Below are 19,667 nucleotides of genomic sequence, written 5' to 3' on the forward strand. Positions count from 1 at the left end.
TCTCAGGATCTTTATTGTTCTTCTCCTTCTCCTAATGGTTTTTAGGATGCTATTTCTCCCTCAGTTTTCAGCCAATCATCAAATCAAATCTCAAATCAAATCAAGTTTATTTGTACAGCGCTTTTAACAATAAACATTGTCGCAAAGCAGCTTTACAGAATTTGAACGACTTAAAACATGAGCTAATTTTATCCCTAATCTATCCCCAATGAGCAAGCCTGTGGCGACGGTGGCAAGGAAAAACTCCCTCAGACGACATGAGGAAGAAACCTCGAGAGGAACCAGACTCAAAAGGGAACCCATCCTCATTTGGGCAACAACAGACAGCCTGACTATAATATTAACAGTTTTAACAGGTATAACCCTCAACTGTCCTCATGGGGCCGTCCTTCACAGGAGTGGGGCGATAAAACTCCGACCAGACACAGGGCACCAGGATGGATCAAGCAGGTCCGAGGGGCAGAAGAGGCCAGCATCACCAAATTTCCCATGAATACCTCTGGGCTGAGTTACATTGCTATGACTTTTGGTGCTGATCTGGATCACTGATCCGGAATGATCCATGAAAAACAAGATTTTTTTTCAATCACTTTATAACTGTCAATTTTCATGATTTTTTTTTTTTAATCCATTTTTATCCCCCGCTGTCTGAAGGGCCCGAAGGGGGATTATGTCGTGGTGATTTCCGTCCGTCCTGGGAAGGGTGCTCACCTTCTGAAATCAACTCCGCTCACAATTTTTGGAGGAATTTCACAAGACTTGGCAGGATTCTTTGTTATATGGGGGTAATACGCGTACTGTAATTTCGTTCAGTTGGGTCACATTTTACCAGAGTTACAGCCCTTGATTAACAAAATTATACTTTGATAATGTCATAAGAGTGTTTTTCCTTCTGAAATCAGCTCCTCTCACAATTTGTGGAGGAATTTCACCAAGCTTGGTAAAAGGCCTTGCTATATGTCGGTAGTACGCATATTGTAATTTCGTTAAATTGGGTCGCGTTTTACCAGAGTTCCAGCCCTTGATTAACAACCTTGTACTTTGACAATTTCATGAAGGTGTGCTCGCCTTCTGACATCAACTCCTCTCACAATTTTTGGATGAATTTCTCGAAGCTTGGCAAAAGGCCTTGTTATATGACGGTGATGCGCATATCGCGATTTAATTTCATTTGTAAAAATTTTCCCAGAGTTTTGACCCTTGATTAAATAACTTGTACTTTGACAATTTCACGAGGGTGTAAGTTCTTCTGAAATCAACTCCGCTCACAATTTGTGGAGGAATTTCACCAAACTTGGCAAAAGGCTTTGTTATATGACAGTGATCCGCAGATTGAAATTTCGTTTAATTTGGGCAAATTTTTCCAGAGTTCTGCCCTTGATTATTAACGAACTTGTACTTTGGCAGTTTCGTCAAGGTGTGCTTGCTTTCTGAAATCAACTTCCTTCACAATTTTTGGAGGAATTTCATGTAATTTGGCAAAAAGCTTTTATCCCTCACTGGCCGAAAGGCCTGAAGGGGGCTTATGTTATGGCAGTGTCCATTCTGGGAAGGGTGCTAACTTTTTGAAATCAACTTCCCTCGCAATTTTTGGAGGAATTTCACGAAACTTGACTTGACTTGTACTTTGGCAATTTCATCAAGGTGTGCTTGCTTTCTGAAATCAACTTCCCTCAATTTTTGGAGGAATTTTGTGTAATTTGGCAACTTGGCATATAACTCTTTGTCAGTAATATGCATATTATAATTTCGTTCAATTCAGTCGCAGTTTTACCAGAGTTATGGCCGAGTTGCCAGCGGGGGATACTGTTCTCTCAGAGCACTCTTGTTTTTATTAATTATTTTGTTCAGGGCAGCAGGGCGCGACTTTTCCTCACTAAGCGTCATTCTCTATCTCTTACCGTTCCAGATCTATAGGGTACAGTAGCCTGGGCCCGCCCATCCAACACGGGGGGCTGTTGCGAACTTAGTCTGGCAAGGCAAGCTATCTCCAGCTCTTCCAAGCTCCCGGAAAATCGGGAGCCAATCAACTTTGAGCATCTCCAACGGTCCTGGGTAGAGGCGTGTTCAAGGCAGTGACGTAGTAGAACTGCGACCGGAAGCCATAGATTGTTTACAGAATCTATGCCGGAAGCACTTCATTCACTAGAAACATTACGAACATGGAGCAGCGGCAAGCCTTTGACACAGCAGTAGATGCTGTATTGAAAGCATTCAATGGGAAGTTCTCGTTGAAAACAGAGCAAAGAGCAGCCCTGGAGGTATTTATTGAAAGGAAGGACGTTTTCGCCTTGCTCCCGACCGGCTTCGGTAAGAGTTTAATCTACCAGTTAGCCCCGCTGGTAGCCAAATCAATGGGGCTCAGCAAGAATCCTATCGTTGTGGTCGTCTCGCCTTTGATCGCGCTATTATCGTCCTCTTCCTCTTCAGCTCCTCCTTCTTCTTCCTGTTACTCAAGCAGTTTCCGTCGCGTCACATACGTCAGAGGAAAGAGTGATGTGATTGGTTTAAGCTTCGTCACAGCCTTTTCTGGCTTCGACCAGTAGCAAACTGGGGCATTTCAGGGAGGCGGGTCAACCACGGGCTTTGGGAAACGGTTGGGCTTAATATCTATGCCAGACCAATGCTCGCAGAGCTTTGAAGTTGCGTTAGCCAGACTAAGGGTACGGTGGCCAGACGTCCCGGTTTGTAACAGCTAGCACAACTTACTGTGACTTTTTAGTCACGATCTCTATCTAGTCACTTTTTGTTTTTTTGTGATTCGGGACGTGCTTAATACCTGGGGAAGGGGCGCTGATACGCCCAGCGACGCAAACTGCGGCAAGAAGCAGCAGTCAAACAGATGCGCAAGACTAAAATTATCAGGCAAGAAACAGGTAGAGAAGATCAGAGATGGCCGGAAATAAAATCGCAGAGGAGCAGCTGCAAAACAGGAACCTACCCCAGGACCCTCTGTATATTCAGTCCAGGCTGGATTGGGCTCAAAGACCAACAAATCGGCTGATTTTTGATGAAACTGAAGCGTAGTCACTTATCCCATGATGATTAATTATGGTACACATACATGGCCTTCAAAATGGCAGCAACAAGATGGATTATGGGTAATTTGCCAAACTGTGGTGGGTTTCCCAAAAGCCTCTTAACGCTAAGAGCATCTTAACTAGGAGAGAGAGTGTTCATTGTGCAGCTCGCGCTACCATTTAACGACGATCTTTGTGCTGCGATGCTTTTGGGAAACTCGGCACTGATCTGTTGAGCACTGCAGCACGATCGATCGATCGATCGATAGATAGATAGATAGATAGATAGATAGATAGATAGATAGATAGATATTTTTGTCAAATTGTTCAAACCGTATTTTCATTTCCGTCGTATCTGAGCTTAGACTTTAATTATAAAAAAAAAAGCAGGCCGGAGAGCAAACATCAGTGCGTGTTCGCAGTGTGTGCTGCTCTGTGACAGCTCATCCGTCTTCTCCATCCACCTCAATCGGCCACTAATGACCCTAATGCTGCACTTTTACCTCACGCAAGCAGCCATTTTGACCGAAAGACAAATAAATCGGGCTTCTCTCCGTCTCTCTTTACGCCTCGATTGTAAAAGGTGGACAATCTGCTGCTGGGGGGATGGGGGGAAGCACAGTTTACAACAAGTGCACACGCATTTGTGTTACAATTTGTATCTGGCATTTTAAATCCGTTCCTCACGTCTCGTTGTCTTTCAGGTGATCACGAACCTGGTGAAGATGTTGAAAGCGCGGGACATCAGGAGGCCGTTCTGCCCTGAGGGTCACTGGCTGTCTGACGAGGTCAACATCCGGGCTGATAAGGTGCACAGGATACTCACGATGTGACGAAGTCGTCGATCTGGTTGTAGCTGCAGATTCGGCTAAAACGGACGATAAGCAAACGTCTAAAGTACTGAAACTGAGGAAATGTGAAAGCCTTCGAAGAGAGCGATTGTGTTTTTATTAAATGAACGAACGAATACTAAGAAACTAGATTTATTCTGTGTAGTTTGTTTTCTCGTTACACGACTCAGTCATTTCTTTGGGTGTTTTTTTTTTAAACAGGTGACTCAGCTGTACGTGCCCTCTGCTCGACACGTGTGGAGGACGAGGCGGATGGGCCGAATCGGGCCTCTCCAGTCCACGTTAGATGGTGAGATCCTGCTCCTGATGCTGCGTTTATCATCTCCGAGTCCAGGCTGCATGATTTACTGACGTACTGATTACGCTACACTTAACCAGCTATTGATTAAGTCGGAGCTAATTAGTTAATTAATTTGGAGTTAATGCTGAGCTGCAGTGTGCTTTCTCTTGCATTCTTCGTTCGGTGCTCGTGATGCATCAACACCATGTTTTTGGTACTTATCAATACTGATGATATTTCGGGCTGAACGATTTGAGGAAAATATCTAATTGCGATTTTCCTAGCAGATGTTGCGATTGCGATTTGACTTCCGATATAATATGTTAGTCATTGCAACTTGACTGAAGTATGTACAGGAGGGAATTTCATCCAGGTATCTTTATACCCCTGTTCTGGGGGGGGGGGGGGGGGGATACTGGTTTACCTCTGTCCGTCCATCCATCCATCTTTATCTCTGTCTGTCTGAAACACCCTTTGTCTCAGCAACCACAAATCATAGCCACTTGGTACCAAATTTCAGCTTGGGGTTCTGTACCATGATTACCGTTTTCAGGTCTGTCCCACATCGACTTCCTGTTTACCGACTGAATGTATTTACAAAATGTATAACGTGGATTTACAAAATTTTCCCAACACTTTTCTCAGCGACTACAAATCACAACTGTTTGATGTTTGGTAGCAAGCTTCAGCTTGGGGTTCTGTACCATGTATACCATTTTCAAGTCTGTCGTACATCGACTTCCTGTTTACCGACTGAATGTATTTACAAAACACCCAGCATGGATTTTGACGCTATTTCCAGGATGCTATTTGAAATCCCTGGGGAGAGACACTGCTCTTTACTTACTCGTTTCAGAGTTCATTATTTGTTGAAGTCAACATTCATAATAAGTGTCCTATTCCTTCGATTACTTGCGTTCTGATACAAGCAAGAGCGGGGGGATATGGAAGTGAGCAGTCACTTACAGTTGATCTTGTTATTCGAGCATTCAGAGGACTTTCTGAAACCCACCTCTGGACACCGCGTCTTTGGCGTATGTGACCGCTGTTCCGTGGCACGCCTTGCCTTCTTTTACTACTCGTTTGTCGTCTCAAAATACTCCCACGCCACCGGAGTGCTGCGTTTCTTCAGGAATAAATCGTCCAGCGTTGCTTTGGGCTCAGAGGAAGGCGTTTTCCACACCAGGTTTCACGTGTTTGTTGTTGGTGAGTGTATACACAGCTGCACGGTGGTCTCACAGCAAGAAGGTTCTGGTTTTGAGCCCAGCAACCGATGGGTGCCTTTCTGTATGGAGTTTGAATGTTTTCCCCGTGTCTGCGTGGGTTTCCTCCACAGTCCAAAGACATGCGGTTAGGTTAACACAGGGCGGCCTTGAAGTGCCTTTGAGGAAGGCACCTAACCCCCACTATGCTCGTTGCTCGTGTGTGTGTGTGTGTGTGTGTGTGTGTGTGTGTGTGTTCACTGCTTCAGATGCGGAGAGGAATTTCACTGTGCTAAAAAAGTTGTTCTCTGACTGGTGATCATGACTGGTGCACGAGGAGGATGGCATGAATTTGTAAAACCATTGACACGACAGCTTAAACCACGCATTATGTACATACTAAATCACAGCTTTTGCAATTTCCTGATCGCATTGTTTCAAATCGCAATTTCGATTTGAAATCGGTTCATCAGTCTGCCCTGCCGATGACGATGATAATACCAGTAGTAGTGTCGTAGGACTCGAGACCGCTCTCAAGATCATGTTTTGAAGGTTTCAGTCTCATCTTGGAATCGACCGCGTTTTTACTCGGTCTTGTCTCGGTCTTGGACATAGAGACTCGGGATTTTATTTCAAGACCACAGCCATAAGGGATTTCACTAAATTGCTTGCGTATTGTCTGATTTCTTTTTTTAACATCGTTAACTGTGATTGGATGTAAAACTTCCTGCTTCAAATGCAACCAGTAACGTGACCCATCGCTAATTCTAAATTTTCCTTCCTGTTAATGGCCATCACCCCTCCCCCCAACCCCCTTCTCACACACTGGTCTGGTCTTGACTTGGTCTCGGTTTGGGTGGTCTTGACTACAGCACTAACTGATGGGGATACTGGTGCTGACACTGATATGGATACTGAGACTAATAGGGATTCTGGTTTGGTGCAGATACTGATATGGACGGATACTAATACTGAGGGGTACTGGTATAGGATACAGATGGGGGGATATGGATACTGTTACTGATATGGATACTAATACTGAGGGATACAGATACCGGTATAGATCCAGGTACTGAAATAAGTAATAAATGACTAACCTATGGATAATGGTACTGATATGGACACAGATACTGATGGGGGGTATGGACTGATATGTGTACTGATACAGATAGGGGTTGGGATACTGATGTAGATTGGGGTATGGATACTGGTGCTGATATGGACACAGATACAGATGGGGTATGGATACTGGTACTGATTGGGATACTGGTACTGATATGGACACAGATACAGATGGGGTATGGATACTGGTACTGATTGGGATACTGGTCCTGATATGGACACAGATACTGATGGGGGGTATGGACTGATATGTATACTGATACAGATAGGGGTATGGATACTGGTACTGATTGGGATACTGATGTAGATTGGGGTATGGATACTGGTGCTGATATGGACACAGATACAGATGGGGTATGGATACTGGTACTGATTGGGATACTGGTCCTGATATGGACACAGATACAGATGGGGTATGGATACTGGTACTGATATGGACACAGATAAAGATGGGGTATGGATACTGGTACTGATTGGGATACTGGTCCTGATATGGACACAGATACAGATGGGGTATGTATACTGGTACTGATTGGGATACTGGTCCTGATATGGACACAGATACTGATGGGGTATGGATACTGGTACTGATTGGGATACTGGTCTTGATATGGACACAGATACAGATGGGGTATGGATACTGGTACACTCACTATCCACTCACTCACTATCCGTTTACGTCATTATGTTCCACCTGGGGGCGGGTATGACGTTGCATGTGAGTATTCACAGCCTTCTTCCAGGCAACCCAGTCAGTGGCCACTTCCGGGGACAGATGGAATGTCTTCAGGTCATCAGCGACCACCTTGGCCCACGTCTTCCTGGGTCTGCCTCTTCTCCTGGTGCCAGCAACCTCCAACTTCTCAATGGCTGATATTGGGCCAGATGCTCTTTTGGTGTGGCCAAACCACCGAAGCCATCCATGGCGAAGTGCGGCTTCAAGGGGGACAATTTCAAGTTTGTCCCAGATACTTAGGCTGGTTTCATCATTGGAATATTGGCCACACATCCACCTCAACATAGCCCGCTCATTCCTTTCAAGTCTTGACAGGTCAACCTTTTTAGGGGCCCAGCACTCACTTGCGTAGAGCAGGGCACCCCTGACACAGCTACCATAGACTCTACCCCTTGTTCTGAGCGATAAACTCTTGCATGTCAGCAAAGGGAGCAGCTCCCTGAACTTTCCCCAAGCAGCTCTTACTCTTGCTATTATGGCAGCTTCACAGCCACCACCAGCACAGATGGTATCGCCAAGATAGCGGAAGGAATCTACTACTTCAAGGTGTTGCTCGTTCACCATAACATAATCACACGGTCTGCCATCGATTGGGCGAGCTGTACCCCGACATCTGCTACATCTGAACAAGGGATCCGGTGTTAGTCTGCCAGATATGTACTGATGGTACTGATTGGGATACTGGTCCTGATATGGACACAGATACAGATGGGGTATGGATACTGGTACTGATTGGGATACTGGTCCTGATATGGACACAGATACAGATGGGGTATGTATACTGGTACTGATTGGGATACTGGTCCTGATATGGACACAGATACTGATGGGGTATGGATACTGGTACTGATTGGGATACTGGTCCTGATGTGGACACAGATACTGATGGGGTATGGATACTGGTACTGATTGGGATACTGGTCCTGATATGGACACAGATACAGATGGGGTATGGATACTGGTACTGATTGGGATACTGGTCCTGATGTGGACACAGATACTGATGGGGTATGGATACTGGTACTGATTGGGATACTGGTCCTGATATGGACACAGATACAGATGGGGTATGGATACTGGTACTGATTGGGATACTGGTCCTGATATGGACACAGATACTGATGGGGTATGGATACTGGTACTGATTGGGATACTGGTCCTGATATGGACACAGATACTGATGGGGGTACGGACTGATATGTATACTGGTACTGATAGGGGTATGGATATTGGTACTGATATGGACACAAATACTGATTGGGGTACGGATACTGATATGTTATACTGGTACTGAAACAGATAGGGGTATGGATACTGGTACTGATATGGACACAGATACTGATGGGGGTAAGGATACTGATATGTTATACTGGTACTGATACAGATAGGGGTATGGGTACTGGTACAGTCACTGATACAGATCCTGATGATATGGATACCATTAGGGATTCTGGTACGGTGCTAATACTGACGCTGGTACGGATACTCATACTGACAGGGATACGGATACTAATACTGAGGGATACTGATGTGGATGCAGATAGTGATAAGGATACATATAGTGCTGCTGATACTAATCCTGAGGGATACATCTACGGATACTGATACTGAAATAAGTAACCTACTTGGTCTGAATGAATGAGGGCCATCAAGGAGTATTTGGTTCCCCCCAGTTTAAATGGTATCCATGAAAAGCATACACGAGCATGTTTGTACACTAAAGCTACTGGACTTGTTCTTTATCACATTCAGCGAGTTGATGAAGTGAAATGAAGCGCATCAGCGAGCTACATTAGTTAGATTGGATGAAGGTTGAAGTAGTCTAGAAGAGCTTCAGAAAAACGTTTATTTACAGCTGTACAAAAAAGTACATATTTTTGTTTTAATTGCGTCAGAATCCCTCATTGCCGAGGATCGATAGATTAGATTATTATTGTCAAGAACAACCTGTAGGCATCATCAGTAGATATTTTTTTCTCCTCGTGTTGAGTCTTATGTTTGATCAGGTTACTTGCAGGTCGATGTGGTGATGATATTAGTATTGTGATACATTATATTGCAATACACTTGAGGTTTTTTTTTTTTTTATTTGTATTCAATTGTTAAAAGTGTAAATATTTTCTACAGAATTATTTTATTTGTTTATTATTTTGGTATATTGTAGTTCCTCCTGTTGATGCGTACCTAGATTTCTCTTTGGGGATAAAGTCCGTCTGTCCGTCCATCTATCTTTTAACAGATCAGTTTGCATTCTGCTTTGCTTTGATCATTAATCGTTCGTCCAGATTGCAGTCATTTCATGTCGTCTGTTCACACCAGGCTTACCTCACGTACTATCACATGGTACTAGATATCGGTACCTTTTTTTTAATGAGTAACTCAGCATGCTATCAGACCGCTACCCGACACCGGAGTTGATCTGTATCCTTAATAAATCCAGTTCAGAGTGATGAGATGAGATGAGAGCTGTTGACTGAGCCGGAGGACTGAGTGGATGGAGCGAGTGTGTATTAGCCTAATAGCCCGTTTCTGTGTGTGTTTGGTGTGAAAACTCCCCAATAACAGCGTCGCGTGCAGTTCTCTTGGGCATAGGTGCTTAAAAATTCAATTAGCCTAAGGCAGGTCACATCTGGCCCCCTGTTTGTCCGAAGCTCTTTCATTTCCCTAAATGGACGTTTGCGTTGGTGATGAATGGCGTTCACATTGACCACGCCGCGCCATAACTCTCTCTCCGAGATGGAGCGTTGATGGCTGGATCAGAGAGACAGAGAGGTAGCCTTGACTAATTGAGCAGAATAATTGCGCTGTATTAGCAGCGTGGCAGACAAATGATGCTTCTCTGCTGCTGTTCCGGCACTTTCTATTCTCCCCCCCTTCGCCATCCACCCAATCATCCTCTCCATCAAACAGGACGGAGCTTTAATCCCAAACAAACGTCCTCGTAATGGACGCAGCGGACAGCTGGACGGACCGACGACTACAGAGTTAATTAAAAGTGAGCAGCAGTCAAGACACATGCAGAATCCAGCGATCTTAACCTGAATATACTGTATACGCACTAGGCTTTAGAATTATTGGCACCATTTGCTTAAAAAAAAAAAAAGGGTGGTGGTGATATCATCTCTGGGGTTAATTGGCTTAATCACCAGTTCTTCATTTTTGGAATCCCTAAAACTATTTCCTCCTGGACGTGTGCGCACACATACCGTAGACACCACATGGATGCTGTGTGGTTTTTTTTTTTTTAATTATTAATTGATTTTCGCGTTAGGTTGTTTAAACGTTAGGAATGAAAGGATGGATGTACAGATGAGTAAAGGATGAAAATGTTGTGGTTTGTTTTATTTTTCCCCTTTCCTCTGTCCTCTACAGTTGGCTTGGAGCCTCCGCCGCTGTCCGTTTCGGAGGAGAGACACCTCGCCATCCTCACAGAGCTGCCCTTCGTCGTGCCCTTCGAAGAGAGAGTCAAGGTACAGAAGTCTGTTTCCTGTGTGTTTGTACGCAAAATTACTTAACCTTTAGAAAATACTTTCTGTACCATGAAAACTCTTAATCTTGGCCAAAATCACTTTTCAGGATTCTTAAAGGAACAGTCCACCGTATTTCCATAATGAAATATGCTCTTATTTGAATTGAGACGAGCTGCTCCGTACCTCTCCGAGCTTTGCGCGACCTCCCAGTCAGTCAGACGCAGTCAGACGCGCTGTCACTCCTGTTAGCAATGCAGCTAGGCTCAGTATAGCCAACGGTATTTTTTGGGGCTGTAGTTAGATGTGACCAAACTCTTCTGCGTTTTTCCTGTTTACATAGGTTTATATGACCAGTGACATGAAACAAGTTCAGTTACACAAATTGAAACGTAGCGATTTTCTATGCTATGGAAAGTCACACATCACACATCACATTATCTCTAGCCGCTTTATCCTTCTACAGGGTCGCAGGCAAGCTGGAGCCTATCCCAGCTGACTACGGGCGAAAGGCGGGGTACACCCTGGACAAGTCGCCAGGTCATCACAGGGCTGACACACAGACACAGACAACCATTCACACTCACATTCACACCTACGGTCAATTTAGAGTCACCAGTTAACCTAACCTGCATGTCTTTGGACTGTGGGGGAAACCGGAGCACCCGGAGGAAACCCACGCGGACACGGGGAGAACATGCAAACTCCGCACAGAAAGGCCCTCGCCGGCCCCGGGGCTCGAACCCAGGACCTTCTTGCTGTGAGGCGACAGCGCTAACCACTACACCACCGTGCCGCCCTGCTATGGAAAGTCCGCACTATAATGACAGGCGTACTAACACCTTCTGCGCGCTTCGGCAGCTCATTGATATCTGAGCTCCGTATCAATGCGCTGCCGAAGTGCGCATTGATGTCACTGGTCATATAAACCTATGTAAACAGGAAAAACGCGGAAGAGTTTGGTCACATCTAACTACAGCCCCAAAAAATACCGTTGGCTATACTGAGCCTAGCTACATTGCTAACAGGAGTGACAGCGCGTCTGACTGACTGGGAGGTCGCGCAAAGCTCGGACAGGTACGGAGCAGCTCGTCTCAATTCAGATAAGAGCATATTTCGGGGGTCTTCAATCCTATCCGCAAAGGGCCGGTGTAGCTGCAGGCTTTCATTACAGCCAAATTGGAGGCTCACTTGATTGTTGACTGGAGACGAGGGTGAAATGATTAAACAAGTGAAATCAGGTGTAGCTCCTGCTTGGTTGGAATGAAAGCCTGCAGCCACACTGGCCCTTTGTGGATAGGATTGAAGACCCCTGGCATATTTCATTATGGAAGTACGGTGGACTGTTCCTTTAACACTCGCGAAACCTCCTGAGCCAGCCTGCTCTCATACGGCTGAGCGGTATCGGGCTCTGAATCCAAAATCAGCCACATGCATCACTCTTTAGCTTCCTCTTCTCATTCACTCTGCCCTATTCATTTCCCTGCCCCGGTCACAAAACTCACCTGTTTGATGCCTGTAGACTCTTCCTCCATTTCTGATCTCATCTCTAAGTGTAATCCTTCCTCCTATCAGCTTGACCCTGCCCCCAGTCCACTACTTAAGGCCTGTTCAACTATATTGAATTGTAAATTTACGTCTCTCCTCTGGCTTTGTTCCGACTGCCCTGAGAACTGCTGCACTAACCCCTATCCTTAAGAAACCTGAGCTCGATCCAACTTCTCTCTCCAACTACAGACCTGTCTGGACCCAAATCTCCCCTTTCTAGCCAAACTAATGGAATGGGTTGTTGCTTCCCAACTTCAGTCCTTTCTCACTGCTAACTCGTTTTATGAGCCGGTTTCCGTAAGCACCACAGCACTGAGACAGATCTCCTACGTGTGGTTAACGATCTCCTCCAGTCGGCTGATAACCTGATAAGGTTTTCTCAATATCCTCTTCCTCCTCCTGGACTTAAGTGCAGCTTTTGACACGGTCAATCACAACGTTCCCCTTTCTCCCTCGATTATGTTCATTATATCTTATATTAGATATGGTTAGTTTTTTCTTTTTTATCAGACATCTAGTTTTAGGTTTGTTTACCTGACATGTTTCGACGTACGTAACTGTCGTCTTCCTCAGTGTGTCACCGGATGTTGTTGGTGACGCATCTTATCAGCTGATGTTTCCGAAGGCGTGACCTTCCTGTCTGGTTTGACAGGTCGGTCACATCAGAGGAATAACGGAACGCATTCAAAGAGCAATGAGGAAACACAACATTAACACACCTGTCAAACCACACACAACACTCCGTCAGATCCTGGTTCATCCCAAAGACAGAATACATCCGGAAAACAAATGCAACACCATATATGAGATTCCATGCCAATCATGCAATAAAACCTACATTGGGGAGACAGGGAGGAGCTTCACCACAAGGAAAAATGAACATAAGAAAGAGTGCGAAAAGGAGACAGCTACAAGACAAACCCGAACAATAAAAGAAAAGGCACAACAGGAAAATTACAAGTCAGCCATAACAGAGCACTGCAAAAGAGAAAATCGCATTATGGACTGGGGGAATGCCAGAGTCATCCGCACAGAAGATAATAAACATCAGCGCTGGATCAGGGAGGCCATGGAGATCCGAAAGCGAAGTCCGAGGACCATCAACCGGGATGAGGGAGCATACATGCTCTCCCATACCTGGAGTGCCATCTTGCAGGGGACGAACAGACAGTAGAAGGCGTGACCGACCTGTCAAACCAGACAGGAAGGTCACGCCTTCGGAAACATCAGCTGATAAGATGCGTCACCAACGACATCCGGTGACACTCTGAGGAAGACGACAGTTACGTACGTCGAAACATGTCAGGTAAACAAACCTAAAACTAGATGTCTGATAAAAAAGAAAAAACTAACCAGTTCTCCTTTCTCGTCTCTCCTCCATTGGAATCTCTGGTCTCGCCTTACAGTGGTTTAGGTCAGATCTCACTAATGGACAACAGTTTATCACACTTGGTCCACAGAAGTCCTCCATCTCTCTGGTCACATGTGGTGTCCCCCAGGGTTCTGTACTTGGGCCCCTCAGCTTCTTAATCTACATCCTAGCTATTGGCCAGATAATCCGTACTCATGATCTTAGGCCCTGGTCACACTACAGCTTGTGATGGGTTTGCGAATACTTGATGATGAAAAATTGGTAGCATCTCCTCCAATCGTTTGATGCACAGCGAACGTTCTCTGTGCTTCGCGAGTTGTTTTTTGGTGCGTCTGCCTCGTGAGTGGTCAGAAACATCGTGAAAAATTTTCAGTGCATGCATTGAAATTTGGTGGTCATGTTTTTATCGGAGGGCGGCACGGTGGTGTAGTGGTTAGCGCTGTCGCCTCACAGCAAGAAGGTCCTGGGTTCGAGCCCCGGGGCCGGCGAGGGCCTTTCTGTGTGGAGTTTGCATGTTCTCCCCGTGTCCGCGTGGGTTTCCTCCGGGTGCTCCGGTTTCCCCCACAGTCCAAAGACATGCAGGTTAGGTTAACTGGTGACTCTAAATTGACCGTAGGTGTGAGTGTGAATGGTTGTCTGTGTCTATGTGTCAGCCCTGTGATGACCTGGCGACTTGTCTAGGGTGTACCCCGCCTTTCACCCGTAGTCAGCTGGGATAGGCTCCAGCTTGCCTGCGACCCTGTAGAAGGATAAAGCGGCTAGAGATGATGAGATGAGATGTTTTTATCGGCAAACTAAGCGGCGAATACCTGCAGATAGGTTTTGGAGTACTTCCTGAAGCTTGGGGAACCTTCGTCGAGCCTCTTGAGATGTATTTGTCATGAAGCAGTGTCCCCGACGCTTGCGGGAGTCTCATCAACATGGCAGCTCTGCACAGCCTAACCTTCACAGAGACTTAAAAAGTGCATTTTCATTTGGGGGATATGACCCAGTCATTATGGGAAACACCTGATGCTGATTTGAGCGCAATCAGTACACTCATATAAGGACACTGTTTTCACAAAGACTTTGTGAAGTATTCTGTCAGGTCTGCAGCAGTAGACGGATAAGTGCAGGAAGAGCGTTGTGAGCTATTTCCCAAAACAAAAGGTCAGAGTCATAAAGCAGACGATTTAACCAGACCCATAAACATGGCTTGAAACAAATGTGACAGTGATGATGATAATACTTCGCAAAGGCTCTGTGAAAACAGCGTCCTTATATGCGCGTGCTGATTGTGCTCAAATCAGCATCAGGCGTTTCCTGTAATGACTGGGTCCCAAGAGCGCACACAACACGCTCTGTGAGTGAGCGCGGCCACTCGAGCTGCACCAGGCTCAAGTACGCGAACGTGTGACAGTCAAGTGTTTGCCTGCTGTGCGACCCTAACTTTTAGCTCGGCTGTATATCGTCACCAAAACGCCTTATCATCGACAACCCATTGCAAAGCATCGCGAGCTGTAGTGTGACCGTAGCTTTAACTTTTGTTGTTGTTGGTCGGGTTCAATGCCCGAACTGATAATCACATCATCAGTTTTTCATTGGCTAATCAGCCACAAGATACGCCACCACTCTTGCCGAAGCAGTTGGGGGTTCGATGCCTTGCTCAAGGGCACTTAAGCTAGTCCTGCTGGTCCAGGGAATCAAACCAGCAATCTTTTGGTCCCAAGCTGTTTCTCTAACCATTGGGCCATGGCTTCCGCTAAACTTTCATTGTTACGCCGATGATGTTCAGCTGCATCTCAGCTCACATTCTGTCACAGACCCCCCCCCCCCCCCCCCCCCAGTAAACTAACAGACAACTTTGTCAAGGTAGACTCCAATAAAATAGAAGTCCTACTGATTGGCCCCAAATCCTCACATCCCAAATATTTCAGTTCGCATTGATGGTGTGCCTGTTACCAGTGTGTGCAACAGTGGTCAAAAATCTTGGCATCCTATTTGACCCAGATCTCAATTTCAGCTCACATATTAAACGCCTCACCGAGGCTGCTTTCTTTCACCTCCATAACATTGCATGCCTTCGAGCATTCCTGTCCAATAACGATGCACAAACTCTGGTTCATGCTTTCATGATGTCCCATATCGATGACTGCAACTCTCTCTTCATTGGCCTCCCTGCAAAGTCCGTTCAAAAATTACAGCACGTTCAAAACTCGGCAGCCAGAGTTCTCACCCTTAAAGCGCTACGGAACCCGGCTCCCCTATACCTCCGTGAACTCCTGACCCCTACTCTCCCTCTCGTTCTCTCAGATCCTCTTCTTGCAACTTACTTTCTGTCCCACGCACCAGACTATCCACCTTGGGAGGCAGGTCCTTCAGTGCCATGACCCCAAGCTCTGGAGTTCTCTCCGTAACTGGTTCTTTCTCAACCTTCGAATCTGATTTAAAGACTTTTTTTTTCCCTTTTCTATGAGTACTGCCTCATCGTTCACTTCCTGTTTAAATGGTTGAAATAAATCTCCTCCTCTTCGCTCTCGTACTCCCTCCTGCAGATCTTCCAGAGGCTGATCTATGCTGATAAACGGGACGTACAGGGGGATGGCCCTTTCCTCGACGGCATCAACGTCACCATCCGGAGGAACTACATCTACGAGGACGCGTACGACAAACTGTCCCCGGAGAACGGTATGAGCGAACACGGCTCTTTTAGATTTGCTGAATGACCTGCTGCTATAGAAACGAGAACATTAGACTGAGTGTGTTAATATACGCCTGTGAGTTGTGGCTGTGCTACTGTTAATTAATGAAAAGTAATCGACACCTTCTGACCAATCACAGTCCAGAACTTGGTAGTGCTGGGGTATAAATGGATAAATCATACACAGTCAGATTTGTTTATAGACACACTATAAGCCACTGTAGATCTGGGAGGGCGGAGCTTTTGTGAGTCATGGTGCTGAATAGCGGCCATTTTGTTTTGACTCTGTTTTGGTTACTTGTTGACGTTCTTCCCATTTCACATCAGTCAAATTTCCTCTCGTTTCCTTTTAAGCATCAGAGAAATTAGTCTAATGGTTGCTTTTTATGCAACAGCCTGCACGCCGAGTCTGGAAGAATTGTTTGCCAAATTTGCGCTCTCGTTCTTACACACTGACGGTGATGGTTTTGGCAGGGAAGCTCATTTGCCTTGCCTTAGGAGTGTAAAATCTTTTCCTTCTCCTCGTTTCAGAGCCTGATCTGAAGAAGCGTATCCGGGTGCACCTGCTGAACGCTCATGGCCTGGACGAGGCCGGAATCGACGGCGGAGGGATTTTCCGCGAGTTCCTCAGTGAGCTGCTCAAGTCCGGGTTCAACCCCAACCAGGGTTTCTTCAGGACCACCAACGAGGGTCTCCTGTACCCGAGCCCCACTGCAGAGATGCTCACTGGCGAGAGCTTCACGCGCCACTATTACTTCCTGGGCCGGATACTAGGCAAGGTGTGTATATGGGTGAGGGATGGGATTGGATTTCAGACCCGCGTGTTACGAAGGAGCAAAACATTTTCACATCAGAGTATACTGGTATGACTTATCACTCAATAAAATCACAGTGGACCAATCAAGATATGATTACAAAATGTTTGAGCCCCACGCCCTTCCTCCAATATCATATTGGTAATGTTTTGGTTGGTACTCTCGTCTTGTCTCGGGTTTTTCTTTTTTTTTTTTTGAAAGCCCTCACTTTCTATCACGATAAAAGGAGAATGTTAAACTTGCATTAGATAAGATGAGTAAATATGTGGCCTCTAAACGTAGCATTGGTGGGTTTGACATATTTTAAAGTTTTTCGTTTTTTTCCCTAGAAGTAGAATGTCTGCAAAATGGCTGACACAAGAGCCCCATCCAGACAAAAACAAGCACTGTGGACCAGAAATGGGTTTTCCACACAGATTTTCTCAGCAAAGCACTTGTGCTGAGGGCCATGGATTAAACCAGTCGTGTTTTTTTTTGTTTTTTTTCTTAAATCGTGCTCTAAATATCTTCCGGATTATCGATGCAAGTAAAAAATAAAATGAAATCGACTAGTGCACCTTTAACATTTACATGTGTGTGTATATAGCTAACCCCTGTTAATAGCATGACACAGTGTGTGTTCTAATTGGGTTTTAACCTAGTGAGGCATTATGACTCAACAAATGGAAAAAGTTGACAGGATGCTAAAGGTTATGACACATAACAGTAAAAAAAAAAAAATTGCTAACAAAATTGTTTTCAGATTTCTTTCTGGCTAAAAGTGAGTACTCTATGAAAATGAGTCTCGGTGATTTGCATATTTGTCTGGATGACGCTACAGTAGTGACTGGTCCAACTACTAGTACAGTTCCAGTTCAGCTACTGGGCTAGTTCCTGGTCCAGCTTTTGGGATAGTTCCAATCCAGCTATTGGTCCAGCTACTGGGCTAGTTCCTGGTCCAGCTACAGGGCTAGTTCCAGTCCAGCTACTGGTACAGTTCCAATCCAGCTACTGGGCCAGTTACAATCTCGCTACAGGGCTAGCTTTTGGTCCAGCTACTGAACCAGTTCCAATCTGGCTACTGGTTCAGCTATTGGGCTAGTTACAATCTAGCAACTGGTCCAACTAATAGTACAGCTACTGGGCTAGTTCCTGGTCCAGCTTTTGGGATAGTTCCAATCCAGCTATTGGTCCAGCTACAGGGCTAGTTCCTGGTCCAGCTACAGGGCTAGTTCCTGGTCCAGCTACAGGGCTAGTTCCAGTCCAGCTACTGGGCCAGTTCCAATCTCGCTACAGGGCTAGCTTTTGGTCCAGCTACTGAACCAGTTCCAATCTGGCTACTGGTTCAGCTATTGGGCTAGTTACAATCTAGCAACTGGTCCAACTAATAGTACAGCTACTGGGCTAGTTACTGGTCCAGCTTTTGGGCAAGTTCCAGTCCAGCTACTGGTCCAGTTCCAGTCCAGCTACTGAGCCTAGCTACTGATCCAGCTTTTGGGCTAGTTCTAGTCCAGCTACTGGGCTAGTTCCTGGTCCAGCTATTGGTACAGTTCTGGTCTAGCTATGGGGATAATTCTAATCTAGCTACAGGGGTAGCTACTAGTTCAGCTATTAGTCCAGCCTTTGGGCTAGTTCCAGTCCAGCTACTGGTCCAGCTATTGGCCTAGCTCCTGGTCCAGCTACAGGGCTAGTTCCTGGTCCAGCTACTGGTACAGTTCCAATCCAGCTACTGGGCCAGTTACAATCTCGCTACAGGGCTAGCTTTTGGTCCAGCTACTGAACCAGTTCCAATCCAGCTACTGGTCCAGCTATTGGGCTAGTTACAATCTAGCTACTGGTCCAGCTGCCAGTCTAGCTAACATGAAGCACTAGTATGAAACAAAACCACTTTGATCTAATTTATTGGCATAATGTAAACACTAATGGTTGAGATCTAAAGGTTAAAAGATAGCTGTTGGTCTTCGGACCTTTCAAAGTGAGGAATCTGCGGACGTTTGTTGAATCCCCTGTGTTATTGGAGTGTATTCTTCCTCTGCTACATGGCTAACAGTGAGCTAGCTGGTCTTGTGGGTTAGAACAGCGTACACCACGATAGCATGGTCTGGATGAATTATTAAGCGGCTGTGTCAGACTGCAGTAACAAAGGAAGTGTTTGATTTGTGCTCTGCGTCTGTCTGAGCGCAGAGAGCTGGTGATAAGGCACAGTGTTGTGTTGACCTGCACTTGCGTCTTTTATTAGCACTGGATTATACCAAGAAATGAGCAAATGATGATGATTAGATTGGAACAGTCAACAAAACCCAGTATCAGTTCTCAGAGATTAGTTCCAGTCTCGACTGGCTTTCAGCTGCGTGTTAAATATGGACACCGTTTCATCTGACGGGTTTTTCCTCCTAACTGCTTTCACATGTGTCCTCTTCACCGCCTGCTCATGTGTCTTTATTTGGTCGTTATTTTTTTTTCTTCTCCATCTCTGTTAGTGGTTTTTGTTTTTATTATTGTTTTCCTTCTTTTACTCCCTTGTCTTTTAATTCACTTCCAGTTGCTTTTCTGTCTTCTCTAGACTTCCTTGTCTTGTCCTGTCTTTTTCCTGTA

At 45.5% G+C, this 19,667-nt stretch overlaps 1 protein-coding gene across 2 annotated transcripts in view; it reads left to right on the forward strand.

Moving 5' to 3' along the window:
• ube3c (ubiquitin protein ligase E3C) overlaps positions 1–19,667 on the forward strand; it is a 67,062-nt gene that overhangs the window by 29,891 nt on the left and 17,504 nt on the right. For both annotated transcript variants that reach the window (XM_060915219.1, XM_060915228.1), the window contains 5 exons: positions 3,725–3,829; positions 4,073–4,160; positions 10,584–10,681; positions 16,133–16,265; positions 16,810–17,057. In XM_060915219.1, coding sequence (XP_060771202.1) covers positions 3,725–3,829; positions 4,073–4,160; positions 10,584–10,681; positions 16,133–16,265; positions 16,810–17,057 — 672 coding nt within the window. The remainder of the gene's footprint in view (positions 1–3,724; positions 3,830–4,072; positions 4,161–10,583; positions 10,682–16,132; positions 16,266–16,809; positions 17,058–19,667) is intronic.

The sequence above is a fragment of the Neoarius graeffei genome, chromosome 1 (assembly GCF_027579695.1).
Source record: "Neoarius graeffei isolate fNeoGra1 chromosome 1, fNeoGra1.pri, whole genome shotgun sequence".
Lineage (NCBI taxonomy): Eukaryota > Metazoa > Chordata > Actinopteri > Siluriformes > Ariidae > Neoarius > Neoarius graeffei.